The 15,532-nt window shown below is 33.2% G+C and overlaps 2 protein-coding genes across 2 annotated transcripts; one reads left to right on the top strand and one right to left on the bottom strand.

Moving 5' to 3' along the window:
* The first annotated feature begins 10,040 nt into the window (after window positions 1-10,040).
* On the top strand, window positions 10,041-12,576 carry LOC100814895 (subtilisin-like protease 4). Its single transcript, XM_003525701.5, has one exon. It carries the CDS (start codon window positions 10,051-10,053, stop codon window positions 12,364-12,366), a length of 2,316 nt encoding a protein of 771 aa, XP_003525749.2. The 5' UTR covers window positions 10,041-10,050; the 3' UTR covers window positions 12,367-12,576.
* A 1,639-nt stretch (window positions 12,577-14,215) lies between these two features.
* LOC121174930 (uncharacterized) lies at window positions 14,216-15,532 on the bottom strand. Its single transcript, XM_041015802.1, has 3 exons — window positions 15,390-15,532; window positions 15,028-15,275; window positions 14,216-14,679 (listed from the first exon to the last, which is right to left on the bottom strand). The coding sequence occupies exons 1-3, from the start codon at window positions 15,530-15,532 to the stop codon at window positions 14,216-14,218; spliced, it is 855 nt and encodes a 284-aa protein (XP_040871736.1).

The raw sequence follows: 15,532 nt of genomic DNA, 5'->3' as shown, positions 1-15,532 counted from the left end.
GAGTTTATCGATGGTTTTTTGTTGCAACTAGTGTCTAATCATGTTCGTCATACTGCATGGAAATGTTCCAACAATATGGTGGTTTCGTGGTTGATACATTTGGTATCACCTTCAATCAGACAGAGTATACTGGATAATGTCGTTGATATTTGGAGAGATCTGAAATCAAGATATTCACAAGGTGATTTGTTGAAAGTCTCATAATTACAACAGGAAGTTGCTTCCGTCAAATAAGGTGATGTCTCTGTTACATAATACTATACGAAATTAAGAGTAATATGGAATGAATTAGAATCATATAGACCAAATCCAATATGTAGTTGTGGTAAAAAATGTCCATGTGATGCTCTTGTAATTGTGAAACAAAGGAAGGTACAAGATCAAGTTATATAGTTTTTAAGAGGATTGAATGATCAATACAATAATGCCAAGTCCAATATACTTATGATGGATCCTCTTCCCTCAATTAATAAGGTTTTCTCATATGCTACTCAACAAGAAAGACAACTCAATGGGACTATTAATATGAATAATCTCAGCTTGATTAATGCTACTAGTGTTTCTCATTCTAGAAATCCGTGTTGCTATTGTGGGAAGAATGGACACACTGTTGAAGATTATTGAAAAAATATTGGCTATCCAAATAATTTTTCATCGAATAGAGGAAGAGGAGGCTGAACTTTTCATGGTAATGGTAGAGGCTCAAATGCTTACAGAAGCAGCAAAGTGTGCAATTATTGTGGTTTCACTGACCACACTGAGACAGAGTGCTTCAAGAAACATGGATATCCACCAAGACATCGTTTACATAAGGCGCCTGGTGCTAATATCAATAACACAGCTACAGAAACAACGAATAATGAGAATTCAACAATAAAAACTACATTTCAGGAAGGACAAAATTCAGAAATGAAATTGACATCACAACAATATCAAGCTGTAATGAGTTTGCTGCAACAGACATCTACTACTGGATCTTCTTCTTCTACACAGACAACCCATATCAATCAACTTGGTATAGTTCCTAAAATTGATTTTGTTAGGAAGTGTTTTACCTATAGTTTGCCCCATAAACAATGATTCTGATCTCAATACTTGGCTCCTTGACTCGAGGGCTACTGATCACATTGCATCTTCCCTTGATTTATATAGTAAGTGTAAACAAATTTCTCTCATCATTGTTAGCCTCCCTAATGGAGAACAATTGATTGCTAGATACTCTGGGATTGTGCACATTTCAGAATTTCTTGTTCTGACTGATGTGTTGTATTTATCTAATTTCAATTTCAATTTGATCTCCATTTCCAAATTGACTAATTCCATGCACTATCAGCTTGTATTCTTGGCTAATAAATGTTCGATATAGGAAATCTCCACCAAGAAGATGATTGGTACAGTTGATGTTGAAACTGGTATGTATAAACTCAAGTCAACCTCTAGCCATCACAACAATACATTCCTTGTTATACTCAATCCCTCTAATTATGTCGATCAATTCTTGTAGTAAAATACTCATTGATATATGGCACTGCAGATTAGGACACTTATCCAATGAAAGGATGTTAGCCATGAAACAATATTATCCCATTTAAATTTTGTTAGAGATTATTTGTGATGCTTGTCACAAAGCTAAACAAAAGAAATTGATTTTTCCCGTCATCAGTTCTCATTCTTTTTCTCCCTTTGCTTTAATACATGTTGATATTTGGGGTCCCTGTTCAACCACTTCTATACATGGTCATAAATATTTTCTTACTATTGTTGATGATCATACTAGATTTGTTTGGGTTTTGCCAATGTCTTCTAAAGCTGAAACTCAATCTCTTTTACAAGGTTTTGTTAAATTCGTTGAAAGGAAATTTGATACAAACGTTAAAGCTATTTGCTCGGATAATGTTGCCAAATTTATCATGAGTCATTTCTTTCAAGCCATTGGTATTATTCATCAAACAACCTGTGTTGAAACTCCCCAAAAAATGGGATTGTCGAAAGAAAACATCAACATTTACTTAACGTAACTCCAGCCCTTTTGTTTCAATGTAACCTTCCAAACATTTTTTTGTCCTATGCTTTACTTCATGCTGCTACTTTGATAAACATCATTCCTACACATTTTCTGAAAAATGAGTCTCCATATCAAAAACTTTATTCTACATTATATAATGTTGATTTACTTCGACTTTTTGGCTGTTTATGTTACACTATCACTCTCAGTGCTAATAGAAAAAAGCTGGATCTTAGAGCCTTACCTTCTATGTTTCGGGGATTTAAATCCCACAAGAAAGGTTACATTGTGTATAATCTCCATACATGAACCATTGAAGTGTCTCAAAATGTCATTTTTTATGAGAACTGCTTTCCCTTCTCAACTCTCAACATTACTGACCCAACCACCCTTGCTCACCCTTCCATCACTACCCATAATCCACAAGCCTTTTCTTCTCCTATAGATTCCCCTTCTCCTACACCTTTACCTCCTCAACCTGAACCTATATTTGTTGACCAACCATATACTGAAACCACCTTCTTTGAACATTCCCTTCGTAGGTCTGATAGAGTTCGAACCAGACCCATCAAATACAATGACTATCAAACCAATTTCACTAATAATCCAGGCACCAAACATCCTATTTCCTCCGTGATTTCCTATAATAAGCTCTCTTCCCATTATCACAGCTTTATTCTTAATGTCTCCACTAATTTTGAGCCTAAGTCTTATACTGAAGCTTGTAAACATGATTCATGGGTTCGAGCTATGCATGATGAAATTTTTGCTTTAGAAAGGAATCATACATGGGTGCTTACTGATTTACCTCAGAATAAAAATGTGATTGGTTGCAAATGGGTGTACAAGATCAAACATAATGTGAATGGCTCTATTGAACGGTATAAGGCTCGCTTGGTTACTAAGGGCTATACCCAAATTGAAGGCTAGGACTATTTAGATACTTTTTCTCTAGTAGCCAAAATTACTAAAGTTCGGCTTTTGTTGGCACTCGCTGCTTTGAATAAGTGGTTTATCAGACAGCTTAATGTCAATAATGCAAACTTCATTGTGATCTTAATGAAGAGGTGTATATGGTTCTACCTCCAGGTATGAAATCTATTAAACCTAGTCAAGTTTGTAAGTTACAAAGATCTCTCTATGGGTTGAAACAGGCCACTCGTCAATGGTATGCTCGATTATCTACTTTTCTTGTGGGTCATGGCTTTAAACAGTCTACTGCTGACTATTCTCTCTTCACTTTGAAAAGAAAAAATTCATTCACTGCATTATTGGTCTACGTTGATGATATTGTTCTGAGTGGGAATGATCTCTCTGTTATTTCTCATATTACAAAATTATTGGATGACAAGTTTAAGATCAAAGACTTTGGTAATTTGAGGTATTTTTCTTGGATTTGAAGTTGCTTTGAAGTTGCTCATGGAACCTCTGGTATTAACATTTGTCAAAGAAAGTATGCTTTGGATCTTCTCACTGATACTGATATGTTAAATTCCAAGCTTGTTTCTACTCCTTTTGATTACTGCACCAGGCTGCATCAATCCTCTGGATCATTGCTTTCTGATTCACAGATTTCTTCATATAGATGCTTAATTGGCAGGTTAATATACCTTACAAATACCAGACCTAATATCACCTTTGTCGTTCAACACTTGAGTCAGTTCATTGCTTTTCCCACTATTGCTCATTACATGACTCTTTATCGTATTCTTCGATACATTAAAGCTACTCCTGGTTTGGTTATTTTCTTTCCTTCAACCAGTTAGCTTCAGCTCAAAGTCTTTAGCAATTCTGATTGAGCTGGATGTATTGATACTAGGAAATCCATTACTGGTTTTTCTATTTATCTTAGTTCATCACTTATATCATGAAAATCTAAGAAGCAAGCCACAGTCTCGAGAAGTTCTTCTGAAGCTGAATATCGTGCCCTTGCTACTGTAACTTATGAAATTCAATGGCTTACATATTTGCTTCATGACTTTGGTATTATTCATAAGCCTGCTTTGGTGTTATGTGACAATAAATCGACTCTCCACATTGCAGCTAATCCTATCTTCTATGAAAGAACTAAGCATATTGAGGTTGATTGTCACTTAGTTCGTGATAAGCTGCTTTCGGGTCTGATCAAGCTCTTGCCTTTTGCTTCAACACAACAACTTACTGATGTTTACACAAAAGCTTTAACTCCTAGTGCTTTTCATTTTATCTGTTCCAAGCAAGGTATGAATGATATTCATTCCCCAGCTTGAGGGGGGATATTAGCCTTCTCTCTCATTTCAGTTAGAGTAGTTATAATTGTTTTAGTTGTCTTAGATGTCATAGTTGTCAGTTAATTTGTTATAAACTAACTCTTGTATATAATTTGTATTCATGATTGAATTAAGTAATGAGAAACATTCATTTCGTCTTCTTCTTCGAGCTTCTTTTCTCTCTATCTTAGAATATGTTGTGTCATGAGTTTTACAATACTAGGTTGATTTCACAATGAAGTTGTCATCCTTGATAAAAGCTTCAAAATGACCTTATCCTCAGTATTTTGCAAACATAGGGGCATAAATATTATACGTTGGGCATCAATGTCATAAAAAATCTCATGAATAAAAACAAAATTTCATTTACCATTTGAGGGATCAATCAAACCTTAGCCATTAAATTTTCCAACCTCAAAATTAAAATAGTTTGTATATAGGGGGAAGAATCAGGTGTCCTAAGCCATGGATCTTTCCATACACTGATCAATTTACGATCACCCAATCTCCATATGATGTCCTCTTTAACCTCACCCGTGGAGAGAAGATGTTATGCCAAATGAGAACATAGAAAATCATCCTTTGGAAGATATTTAGGTGAAACAATAACATCATGATTAGAAATAAATTTTTAATCTTGTTTTCCTAGTATGGCTAAAAACATAAATATGTTAGAAGCCCATACCTCTATATTCTTTCCTCATAGCCAATCGATCTCAATTGAGGCAGTTTATCCCCTTGCCTGAGATTTTTATAAATCCATACCAAAAAGAGTTCAACATTCTTTGAATTTCCTCTTGAAGAGTTTATGGAAGCATAAAAGTGTTCATGCAATAAGAAGGAATTACTTGAGCAACTAACTTAATAAAGACTTTTCTTTCAAGTTTTGAGAGATGTCTTCTAGACCAGTGTTGTATCTTCCTCCAAATTTTATCCATCGGATAATTAAAAATGGTTTTCTTCTTTCGACCTAACATAGAGGTCATACCAAGATACTTCTCAGTTTCAAGACATTCAATGACTCCCAAACATTACAAATTAATATGTTGTCTTTGATAGGTTGAGTGGTATTCCTGTTGAAGAAAATCTAGATTTCTAAAAATTGACAGAAAGGCTAGAAGAACCCTCAAGTACATTAGGGATATCATGCAAATATATATGTGTATAGATAAAAAAATTTACTATAAAAGTGAGATTTTTTTAAGTAGGAAACTTTGTATACTTTGGTTGAAAATACTTTTTGTACTTGCATTTGAGGTCCATTTGAGAAACTTTAGTGAGTTTTTTGGTTCCAATAGAAAGTTGATTGAGTTGTTTAAACTTTAAAGTAAGAAATATGATGTAATATTATAAAAAAGTGTAAAATATTATTATTAAAAATCTAGTAGAGAAACTTTAGTGGATTTTTGCATTGGAGATATTCTAATACAAAGATATCAGTTTGGATCCCCCACCCCTATACCACACCAAAAGCTCCCAATCTACATGTATTTATAATGATGAAATATAGGGACGGATTTACATAAGACTGGGGGCCTCCCCTACATTTTTTGGTTTTTTCTATTATATATTACATATACATGAACTTATCTATATAGCCTAGATTGGTTTTTGAAATCCTACCGTGCAGTTTGGATTTTTGAAATGAGTAATGATATACAAATATTTTATTATTTTAAATATCTTTCTAATATCTCTTATTTTCTTCGTCTCTTTCTTCCTATTACATTTTACCTATATTTTTTCTGTCTCTAGATGTCAAATAACACATTGAATATTCATGTAACATTTTTGTTTCGAAATCCTATATATGCTCTGTGCATAAACAAGGTCTTTATAATCTTAAAATTCTGGTAGTTAAATTTTAAGTATTATTTATTTATTTTATATTTTTTTTAGACAAAATATTCTATCACCATTTTATATATAGCTTTTGGAGAAACATTAAGGTCACACTCTCTAACCTATTCTTTTGAATATATTTTTTTCTTGGGTTAAAATTTATTTGAAATTATAAAATTTAATGGGTCTCATATAGTATTTAATGATCATCTCTTCTGACTCTATAGTTTTCAACACATTTTAACTAATAAGAGAGTGTATGAAGAAATGTGTTAACAATTATGTTATTAGCACTTCCCATAGTTTTTTGTTGTGCATATATTTATATTTTTTCTTGTTTTAATAAAATACTATTTAAGTAATATAAATTTTTAGTGGTCTTTTCCTATTATAACCCCTTCTTGTTATTTTAAAAACTATAAATGATTGCATTTGTTCACATGATTTTATTAGTTTTCCCTTTAATTTGAATTGATTATAATTTATTTGAAAATTAATGTTTATTTATTAATATTTGTAAATGGGATAAACTCAAAAAAAATATTTAAGAGATTGATAGCTTGAATTATGGAATACATCACCAAATATTTTATTCTTATTACTATTTTTTATATTCTTTATGTCTTTCCTAAATAATATTTAGAATATTTAATGTAGCTACCTATGCAAGACTTGAATTCATTGATTAATATAAAATTGAATATTTCATTGATATATTTATTGAATAAATTTTAGAATATTTTATTGACATATTTAATGAATAAAATTGAATATTGCCCCGCTACACTCTCCAATTACATGCAAATCAAATTGAGAGGATCCAGCGGTTGAAAAAAATTGTGGCATTTTTTTTTCATATTTTGTGGCATTTTAAAATTCAAATTAAAATTGATAGGTTCGTATATTTAAATCTACGATCGAATTAAAAAGTAAAAGATTTTAATTTTATGAAAATAAAAAAAATTATTCACAATTTTGTGTGGACTAAATCTTAATATTTTAATATTTATAAGAATGAAAAATATTTTTTAACCTAAATTGAATGCCCACATATATATGAACATGCACACGCGCATACAGTCATACACATTACCCAGAACATTTAATTTTAAGGAGTGGCAATAATAAATATTAACCATACACATATATATTACTGAGAACAGTTAGTTTACGAAAAATAGCAATAATAAATATGAACCATTAATTTTATTTAAATTAGTTAATATTAAAAGATAATTTTATATAACTATTCTAAATAATTATGCCATCAATAATTAAATTTTAATCTTCATCATCTTTTATATATATGATTAGTCTAGATTATTCTTACATTTTTAAAATGAAATTGTTTTTATGATACATGCCCCCTCACACATACATAGAAAGTGATTAAACAACCCACAACTACTACTAAACAACATTAAGATTTAAGATCACATAGAGGAACAAAACAAAAAAATAATTATAGGGGACAGAAAACTATCATGATAAGTAAAAAATTTGATGTTCATGGTAAGTGAAATTAAGATTAACTAATTTCTAATAATTGCTAAAAATTTAGCAGAATGAAAATAAAATATCATATATTCAATAAAAAGTAAATATAATTATTTTGAGGCAGAGAAAACACATACAAACAAACCATAAAAACAATATTGAAAATTAATCTAATAAGTTAAGATAAAGTAATGATAATAGAAGTTCAAAAAGACAACTATTTGAAAATAAGAAAACATAATCTTTACGAATAAGGAGTAAAAAGATAAATAATCTAATACTATCAGGATCAACATCATGTAACTTTTACAACAATTATATCATTTTTAAAACTTAATATAAAATATGAATTTTATTAATTCATCAGTTGAATTATATCTACATATAACTAAAATTGTCTATATAAAATTTTATCAAAATTGAACAACAGCAAAAAAAATAATCAAATGATTTATATTTCAATATATTTTGAAATGTTTATATTACGTTGATTTTAATCTATATGAATAAGATAAATCAGATAACAAATTATATTGGATGGATTAATATAAAATTCTGTATATGTGAACTATATAATAGAAATTTTTTAATCCAAAGGTGAATCTTAAGAAAACATTATTAAGTTGAAACTTATAAAATAATATAATAGTTGTAAAAAATATACCGGTATAATTTAATCTCTCATATAATATTATTCTATTATATATATATATATGGAAAAGTATAAGAGTAAATACATAAAATAAATACTTTTTTTAGACCGAGGAAAATTAGGAGTTAAGACCAAATATCGGGGGGAGAGGGCAAAAGTTTTTCTAGAACAAGCTGCTAAGCAATTTTCAACTTTTTATGGGGGTCAGTTGCCCCTTGGAGGAACATGTAGTTTCGTCTTAAATCACAGAACTTTTTCTGAAGCTAGCACATAACAAACAACTTGAGGAAATTGAGGCCATTTCATGACTTAAAACCTTACATTTTTCACAATTATCGTTTTAATGTGCTTAGAAAAATTAATAAGATATTAACGGTTGTGTTAGTCCTCTAGGAAGACAAAACAACAGTTAGAGAATAATATAGCATGAAATATATCAGATATGGGAAATTAGTGAATAGATATAGAAAATGTGTATCTATTATTGAGAAACGGTAGAATGACAAGAATTTTTTTTTCACTTGGGTTTGCTCTTTACTGCTGAACTCCAAGACCCAGTTCAACTGATAAAATTCTTCCAATTATTCCGGGTGCACCATATCTTCCTTTATAAATTATACTAATATAGTATATCTTTTAGACCCTCTCTCTTCATTAAGCGGGGCTTTAACATCATTTCAACTCCATTACGCAAGTTCTATGTAAGAGATAAATTTTCATACATAATCTGTACAAAATATCTATTATTAAATTAATTAAAAATTATGCTAAGAAAAAATATTCATGGATATCTAATGTGTCATTAAACATACGGTGAGTAAGAGATAAAAAAGAGAAGAATATAAATATTATAGGTATTATAATATAATATAAAAAAAGAATAGAGATACATAAAAGTTATAGGTGCTAATTACTAAATATTTAAAATGTATCATTATTCTTATCTGAAATGTAACTTTTAAAGTATCCATCATGACGATGTAGAATCGAAGGAGTGTAAAATAATCTTTTACTACTATTTAATTGTTTCTGCACTTTTTAAATTTCTTTCTATGTGAACTGTGAAGAGTTGTTAGATTTTGGAAATTTTAATAGTCATCATTCCTGATGTAGAGCTTCTGCGAGCTATGAAGAAATATAAAGAAAAAAAAATCAAACAAATTAACCAAGAGGCACGGGCATATATATATTTGTTATATTCGTAGAGGCACAAGCATATATAAGCAATAAGAAATTATTCCCTTGTCTGTCTTCTAGGTTTGGAAGGGTTGCTTCTAAATAATCATTTCACCAATAAATTTACATGCACAAAATAATTTTAAAATAGAGAAATATTTACTCACGTACTCCTTATTATGAATAAATTTATGCAAGTCCTATTGAATACAGACTACGGAGTAAGCCTATTTTATCCATGTGAACTACACAATAAAAAGTGAACAACAAGAGTACAAGACCATCAATGATGAACTGAGTTTTGAACAAAAAAAATCTTGAAAGACTATTTAAGAAAAAAAGAAACAGCTATTTCCCACAAGGTAGAGCTATGTCGCTCATGCCCGTTTACAAATTACAGAATATAAATGGTTGTACTTGCACAGCTCCAATTAAATTAAAGGTCAACGACGTAAAAATAAATGGAATCACAGTTCACGACTTATATAACCAATTAACCATATAAAAAAAAGAACCAATTATATTCCATCAGTAACATTATTAACTAAAAAAAATAATGACTTCTAACATGCATATGCGGCGTTGATACATTTATTTCCTTATTATATATATATATTGATATTGTGATTATGTTCAAAGCACACCGAACTAAAGAAGCTTTGCTTCCATTTCCGTCGAGCAGAAAGCTTCTGCTGAACATGGATGCTTTCCTTTTCATTGTTTTCACTTTCGTGTTGAGCTTCCAAACTCATTTTGCTCAAGGAAGTGAACTACCTCGTACCACAAGCAGTTCAAAAACATATATTATCCATGTGAAGGGGCCACAGGATAAGTCACTAGATCAAACAGAAGATTTGGAGAGCTGGTACCATTCATTCATGCCACCTACTATTATGAGCTCTGAGGAACAGCCTCGAATGATTTATTCATACCTCAATGTGATGAGTGGTTTTGCTGCAAGACTCACTGAAGAAGAGTTGATAGCTGTGGAAAAAAAGGATGGCTTCATTTCTGCTCGTCCCGAAAGGATACTGCATCGCCAAACCACAAATACCCCACAATTTTTGGGGCTGCAGAAACAAACGGGATTGTGGAAAGAATCAAACTTTGGAAAGGGGATAATAATTGGGGTGTTGGATACTGGAATCACGCCTGGTCATCCTTCATTTAGCGATGCAGGAATGTCCCCGCCACCACCGAAATGGAAAGGGAGATGCGAAATTAATGTGACAGCTTGCAACAACAAACTAATTGGAGTAAGGACTTTCAACCACGTCGCGAAGTTGATTAAAGGAGCAGAGGCAGCCATTGACGATTTTGGACATGGGACTCACACAGCAAGCACAGCTGCTGGTGCTTTTGTTGATCATGCAGAAGTACTAGGAAATGCTGAAGGCACAGCATCAGGGATTGCCCCTTATGCTCACCTGGCAATTTACAGGGTATGCTCTAAAGTCTGTCGAGAGAGTGATATATTGGCTGCATTGGATGCAGCTGTGGAGGATGGAGTAGATGTATTATCAATATCCCTCGGCTCGAAAAGGGCAAAGCCTTTTTTCGATCATGGCATTGCTATAGGCACATTTGCAGCAATGCAGAAGGGAATTTTTGTAAGTTGTGCTGCAGGAAACGATGGCCCTCTCCCTGGTTCCGTAATTAACGGAGCGCCTTGGATCCTCACAGTTGGAGCAAGCAATATCAACAGAAGCATTGCAGCAACAGCAAAGCTAGGAAACGGGCAAGAATTTGATGGTGAATCTATTTTCCAGCCTTCTGATTTTTCTCCAACATTGCTACCCTTGGCATATGCTGGAATGAATGGCAAACAAGAAGATGCATTTTGTGGTAATGGATCCTTGAACGATATTGATTTCAGAGGCAAGGTTGTTTTGTGTGAGAAAGGAGGAGGCATAGAAAAAATTGCCAAAGGAAAGGAAGTAAAGAGAGCTGGTGGTGCAGCCATGATTCTCATGAACGATGAAAAGAGTGGCTTTAGTCTCAATATTGATGTACATGTTCTTCCCACAACACATGTAAGCTATGATGCTGGACTTAAGATTAAAGCCTATATATACTCCACCGCAACACCTACAGCTACCATTTTATTCAAGGGAACTATAATTGGAAACTCCTTAGCTCCTGTTGTTACATCCTTCTCTGGAAGAGGTCCCAGCTTGCCAAGTCCTGGTATTTTGAAACCAGACATCATAGGACCAGGCTTGAACATCCTAGCTGCCTGGCCATTCCCCCTGAATAACAATACTGCTTCAAAATCCACTTTCAACATTATGTCTGGCACATCAATGTCATGCCCACATCTTAGTGGCGTAGCTGCTTTGCTCAAAAGCTCTCATCCTCACTGGTCACCAGCTGCCATAAAATCTGCCATAATGACTTCTGCAGACATAATCAGTCATGAACGGAAACACATTGTTGGTGAAACACTTCAACCTGCAGATGTCTTTGCCACAGGTTCAGGTTACGTGAATCCATCAAGAGCAAATGATCCTGGGTTAGTTTATGATATCAAGCCTGATGATTATATACCTTATCTGTGTGGTTTAGGCTATAAGGATACAGAAGTTGAGATCATTGCAGGTAGAACAATTAAGTGCTCTGAGACTTCAAGCATTCGCGAAGGAGAGCTCAATTATCCCTCATTTTCTGTTGTGCTTGATTCCCCGCAGACATTCACAAGGACTGTGACAAATGTGGGTGAGGCTAACTCATCTTATGTTGTCACGGTTAGTGCACCAGATGGGGTTGATGTGAAGGTCCAACCAAATAAACTTTACTTTTCAGAAGCAAACCAGAAAGAGACATATTCAGTGACATTCAGCCGTATAGAGTTGGATGATGAAACTGTGAAATATGTTCAAGGATTTTTACAATGGGTCTCTGCCAAACACACTGTAAGGAGCCCTATCTCGATCAGCTTTGTATAAGACAACAACGTTGTTAGTAATAACAAGGACAATCAGCACACCTAGCAGCACATAGGCCATTTCAGCAACCTCACGTAGGTCATAACAGAATTAGTTTATGTTATGCAATAGTCCAATTCTGTTAGGCTAATATTCTCACTAGCAGACAAACAATTATATGCATAAATAAGCACTAAGTGAATGGAAATGACAGAGAAGAATTATGAGATACTTGTTAGTGTAGTTTACCATAGCTAGCTTAGTTCGTATTCGTAACAAACGTCTTGCCAGCTACAACTGGTATTAAGTGGCATGTCAATCATACCACAACATTTTGTTTTCTATTTTCATTCCATCAATGCATAAGGAAAATTTAAACTAGATCTCCAAAAGATTTTGAAATCTTCCTTTCAAGTCCGGTCATGAATGTGAGAAATGAAATAGAAAAATAAAATCTCTTTATAGGTCAAATTTGTCAGCCAACCAAACAATGAATATCTTGTTCAGAATATGCGATCAAACAACTGTGAACACGGAAAGAATGATGCGACATTAAAAAAGAAAAAATTACAAGGATGTTAAATAACCATGCTTAATAGGAAATGTGGATAGGTGTCAGATATTTCATCAAACTAAAACTTTCCAAGTGGCCAAATATACAATACTTACGAACTAATTGATCAATTGTGTGAATCATCAGTTTTAAAGATGATTATACTCTCATGTTAAGTACTTACTAGTTACTACTCAGACATAGTTTATATATATATATATATATATATATATATATATATATATATATATATATATATATATATATAGGAGTTTCCTATCAGATTCTGAATTTGTATTAAGGATTTCTGAGTTAAAAGGCAGTACAAGAAAAGATGAAGGGCGTAGCCCTCCCCAACCAAATCAGAATAACTACTCTAGACTCCAATTACCAAGATATTCTCTACATGACCCTACATTAATATACTATTCCCTCACATATAACAGAATCAATTATACTTTCTCTGTCCATAACTAACTCTCCTCCCCTTCCCCATTTCCCGCCTGTGTAACTCTAAGATGGCCTGGATCTTTGACCTTAAGAGGCCTGCTATCAATTTTCGAGCACACAGATTGATCAACCCCAAAAGCAGTTTATCAAAATGGCCACTATACCAAAGATTATAAAGATACTAGAAAAAATGATTTATATTTTGTACTATACTCATAAAATGCTTTTAAAAGAACAACCAAAATAAAAAGATATATTCATAATCAACAATCAAAACTGTTGGTAGTTAATTAGATGATAGTTGATAGTTGATAGTTTTAGGGAATTGTTTTAGAAAGAAGGCTATGTCATTGATTTCTTGGATTGATCAATTACAACATACCAATTGCTTATTTATAGGCTCAAGTCACCAACCTTTCAATGGTGGTGAATGTTTCTACATTACTTTAGGTCTTTCTGAAGTTTTCATGATAGATTAGTATCATGATAGTTCTAGATTCTTCTATCTTATACATACACTTATAGTTCTAAATTGTTCTATCATATTCATACACATTATAATTCTAGATTGTTCTACCATATTCATATACACTATAGTTCTAGATTGTTCTACCATATTCTATAGTTCTAGGATATTCTACTATTTTCATACATATTATATTTAAGAATATTCTAGAAATTTGTAGCAATTTCAACACTCCTCCTTGATGCAAATTTCTGTGACTCCGAGCATAGCTCGTAATTCTTCAAATCTTGGTCTTGGCAAAGCCTTCGTGAATATGTCTGCAATTTGATCTTCTGTTCTGCAGTAGTCGAGTTTGATCTCTTTAGTTGCTTCAGCTTCTCTGATAAAGTGATACTTGATTGTTATGTATTTTGTTCTGCTGTGATGAACTGGATTCTTCGCCATTGCAATTGCTGATTTGTTGTCGCAGTTGATTTTAGTAGGCTCATCTTGTTTTTCTCCATGTCTTCAAGTATCCTACAAAGCCATATAGCTTGACTCGTTGCTTCAGTAGCTGCCACGTACTCTGCTTCTGCTGTTGATTGTGCTACTGTAGCTTGCTTCTTCGATGCCCAAGAGAACATTCCTGATCCTAGTGAGAAAGCATAGCCAGAGGTACTCTTCATGTCATCTGTTGAACATGCCCAATCACTGTCGGTGTAGCCAAGTAATTCTGAGTTGGTTTCGGTAGTATACCATATACCGAACTCTTTTGTTCCTTGTAGATACCTCAAAATTCTTTTTCCTGCTCCAAAGTGTATTTGACTTGGGCTTTGCATGAATCTTGATAGAAGACTTGTAGCATACATTATGTCAGGCCGTGTAGCTGTCAAATATAGGAGGCTTCCAATTAGACTTCGGTATTTGGATGCATCAGCTTCTAGTGCTCCATCATTCTTCTGTAGTTTCTCATTTGTTATGAGTGGAGTAGCAACAGGTTTGCAACCATACATCTTGAATTTCTTAAGTAAGCCTTCTGTGTATTTCTTTTGCGAGATGAATATCCCTTCATTTCTCTGACTTACCTCTATGCCGAGGAAGTAACTCATCAAACCAAGGTCGGTCATCTCAAAGTTCTTCATCATGTCTTCTTTAAACTCCATCTTCATCTTAGTATTGTTTCTCGTGTAGATAAGATCATCTACATATAGAGAGAGTAAGAGAGTGTACTGACCTTGAGACTTGATGTAAAGTGTAGGCTCACTCTTGCTCCTCCTGAATCCTCGATCCATGAAATACTGATCGATTCTGCTATACCATGCTCGAGGTGCTTGCTTCAAACCATAAAGTGCTTTTCTTAGTTTTAACACTTTGTTTTCTTTGCCTTCAGACACGAATCCTTGTGGCTGCTCCACATAGATCTCTTCTTCAAGTACGCCGTTAAGGAAGGCGGATTTGACATCTAGTTGATTGATACTCCATCTTTTTTGTGACGCAAGAGCTATTAGAGCTCTTATGGTATCAAGATGAGCTACTGGTGCAAATGTCTCATTGTAGTCAATTTCGGGTTGCTATGAGTAACTCTTAGTTACTAGCCTCGCCTTGTGTTTCTGTATGGTGCCATCAGGGTTGAGCTTTGTCTTATAGACCCACTTAACCCCAATGATATCTTTTCCATGGGGACGATTTACTAACTCCCATGTGTTGTTTTTCTCGATCATCTGTATCTCTTCTTCCAT

Source organism: Glycine max, chromosome 5 (assembly GCF_000004515.6).
Source record: "Glycine max cultivar Williams 82 chromosome 5, Glycine_max_v4.0, whole genome shotgun sequence".
NCBI lineage: Eukaryota > Viridiplantae > Streptophyta > Magnoliopsida > Fabales > Fabaceae > Glycine > Glycine max.
Note: the sequence above shows the minus strand (reverse complement) of the source record. Positions and strands in the feature narration are given on the sequence as shown.

Coding starts and splice junctions, on each gene's coding strand:
- LOC100814895 (XM_003525701.5), top strand. CDS start 10,051: ATGTTCAAAGCACACCGAACTAAAGAAGCTTTGCTTCCATTTCCGTCG.
- LOC121174930 (XM_041015802.1), bottom strand. CDS start 15,532: ATGGAAGAAGAGATACAGATGATCGAGAAAAACAACACATGGGAGTTA. Junction 15,276..15,389: donor ATACAGAAACACAAGGCGAG/GCTAGTAACTAA, acceptor GTCACAAAAAAG/ATGGAGTATCAATCAACTAG. Junction 14,680..15,027: donor ACTTTACATCAAGTCTCAAG/GTCAGTACACTC, acceptor TATATTTGACAG/CTACACGGCCTGACATAATG.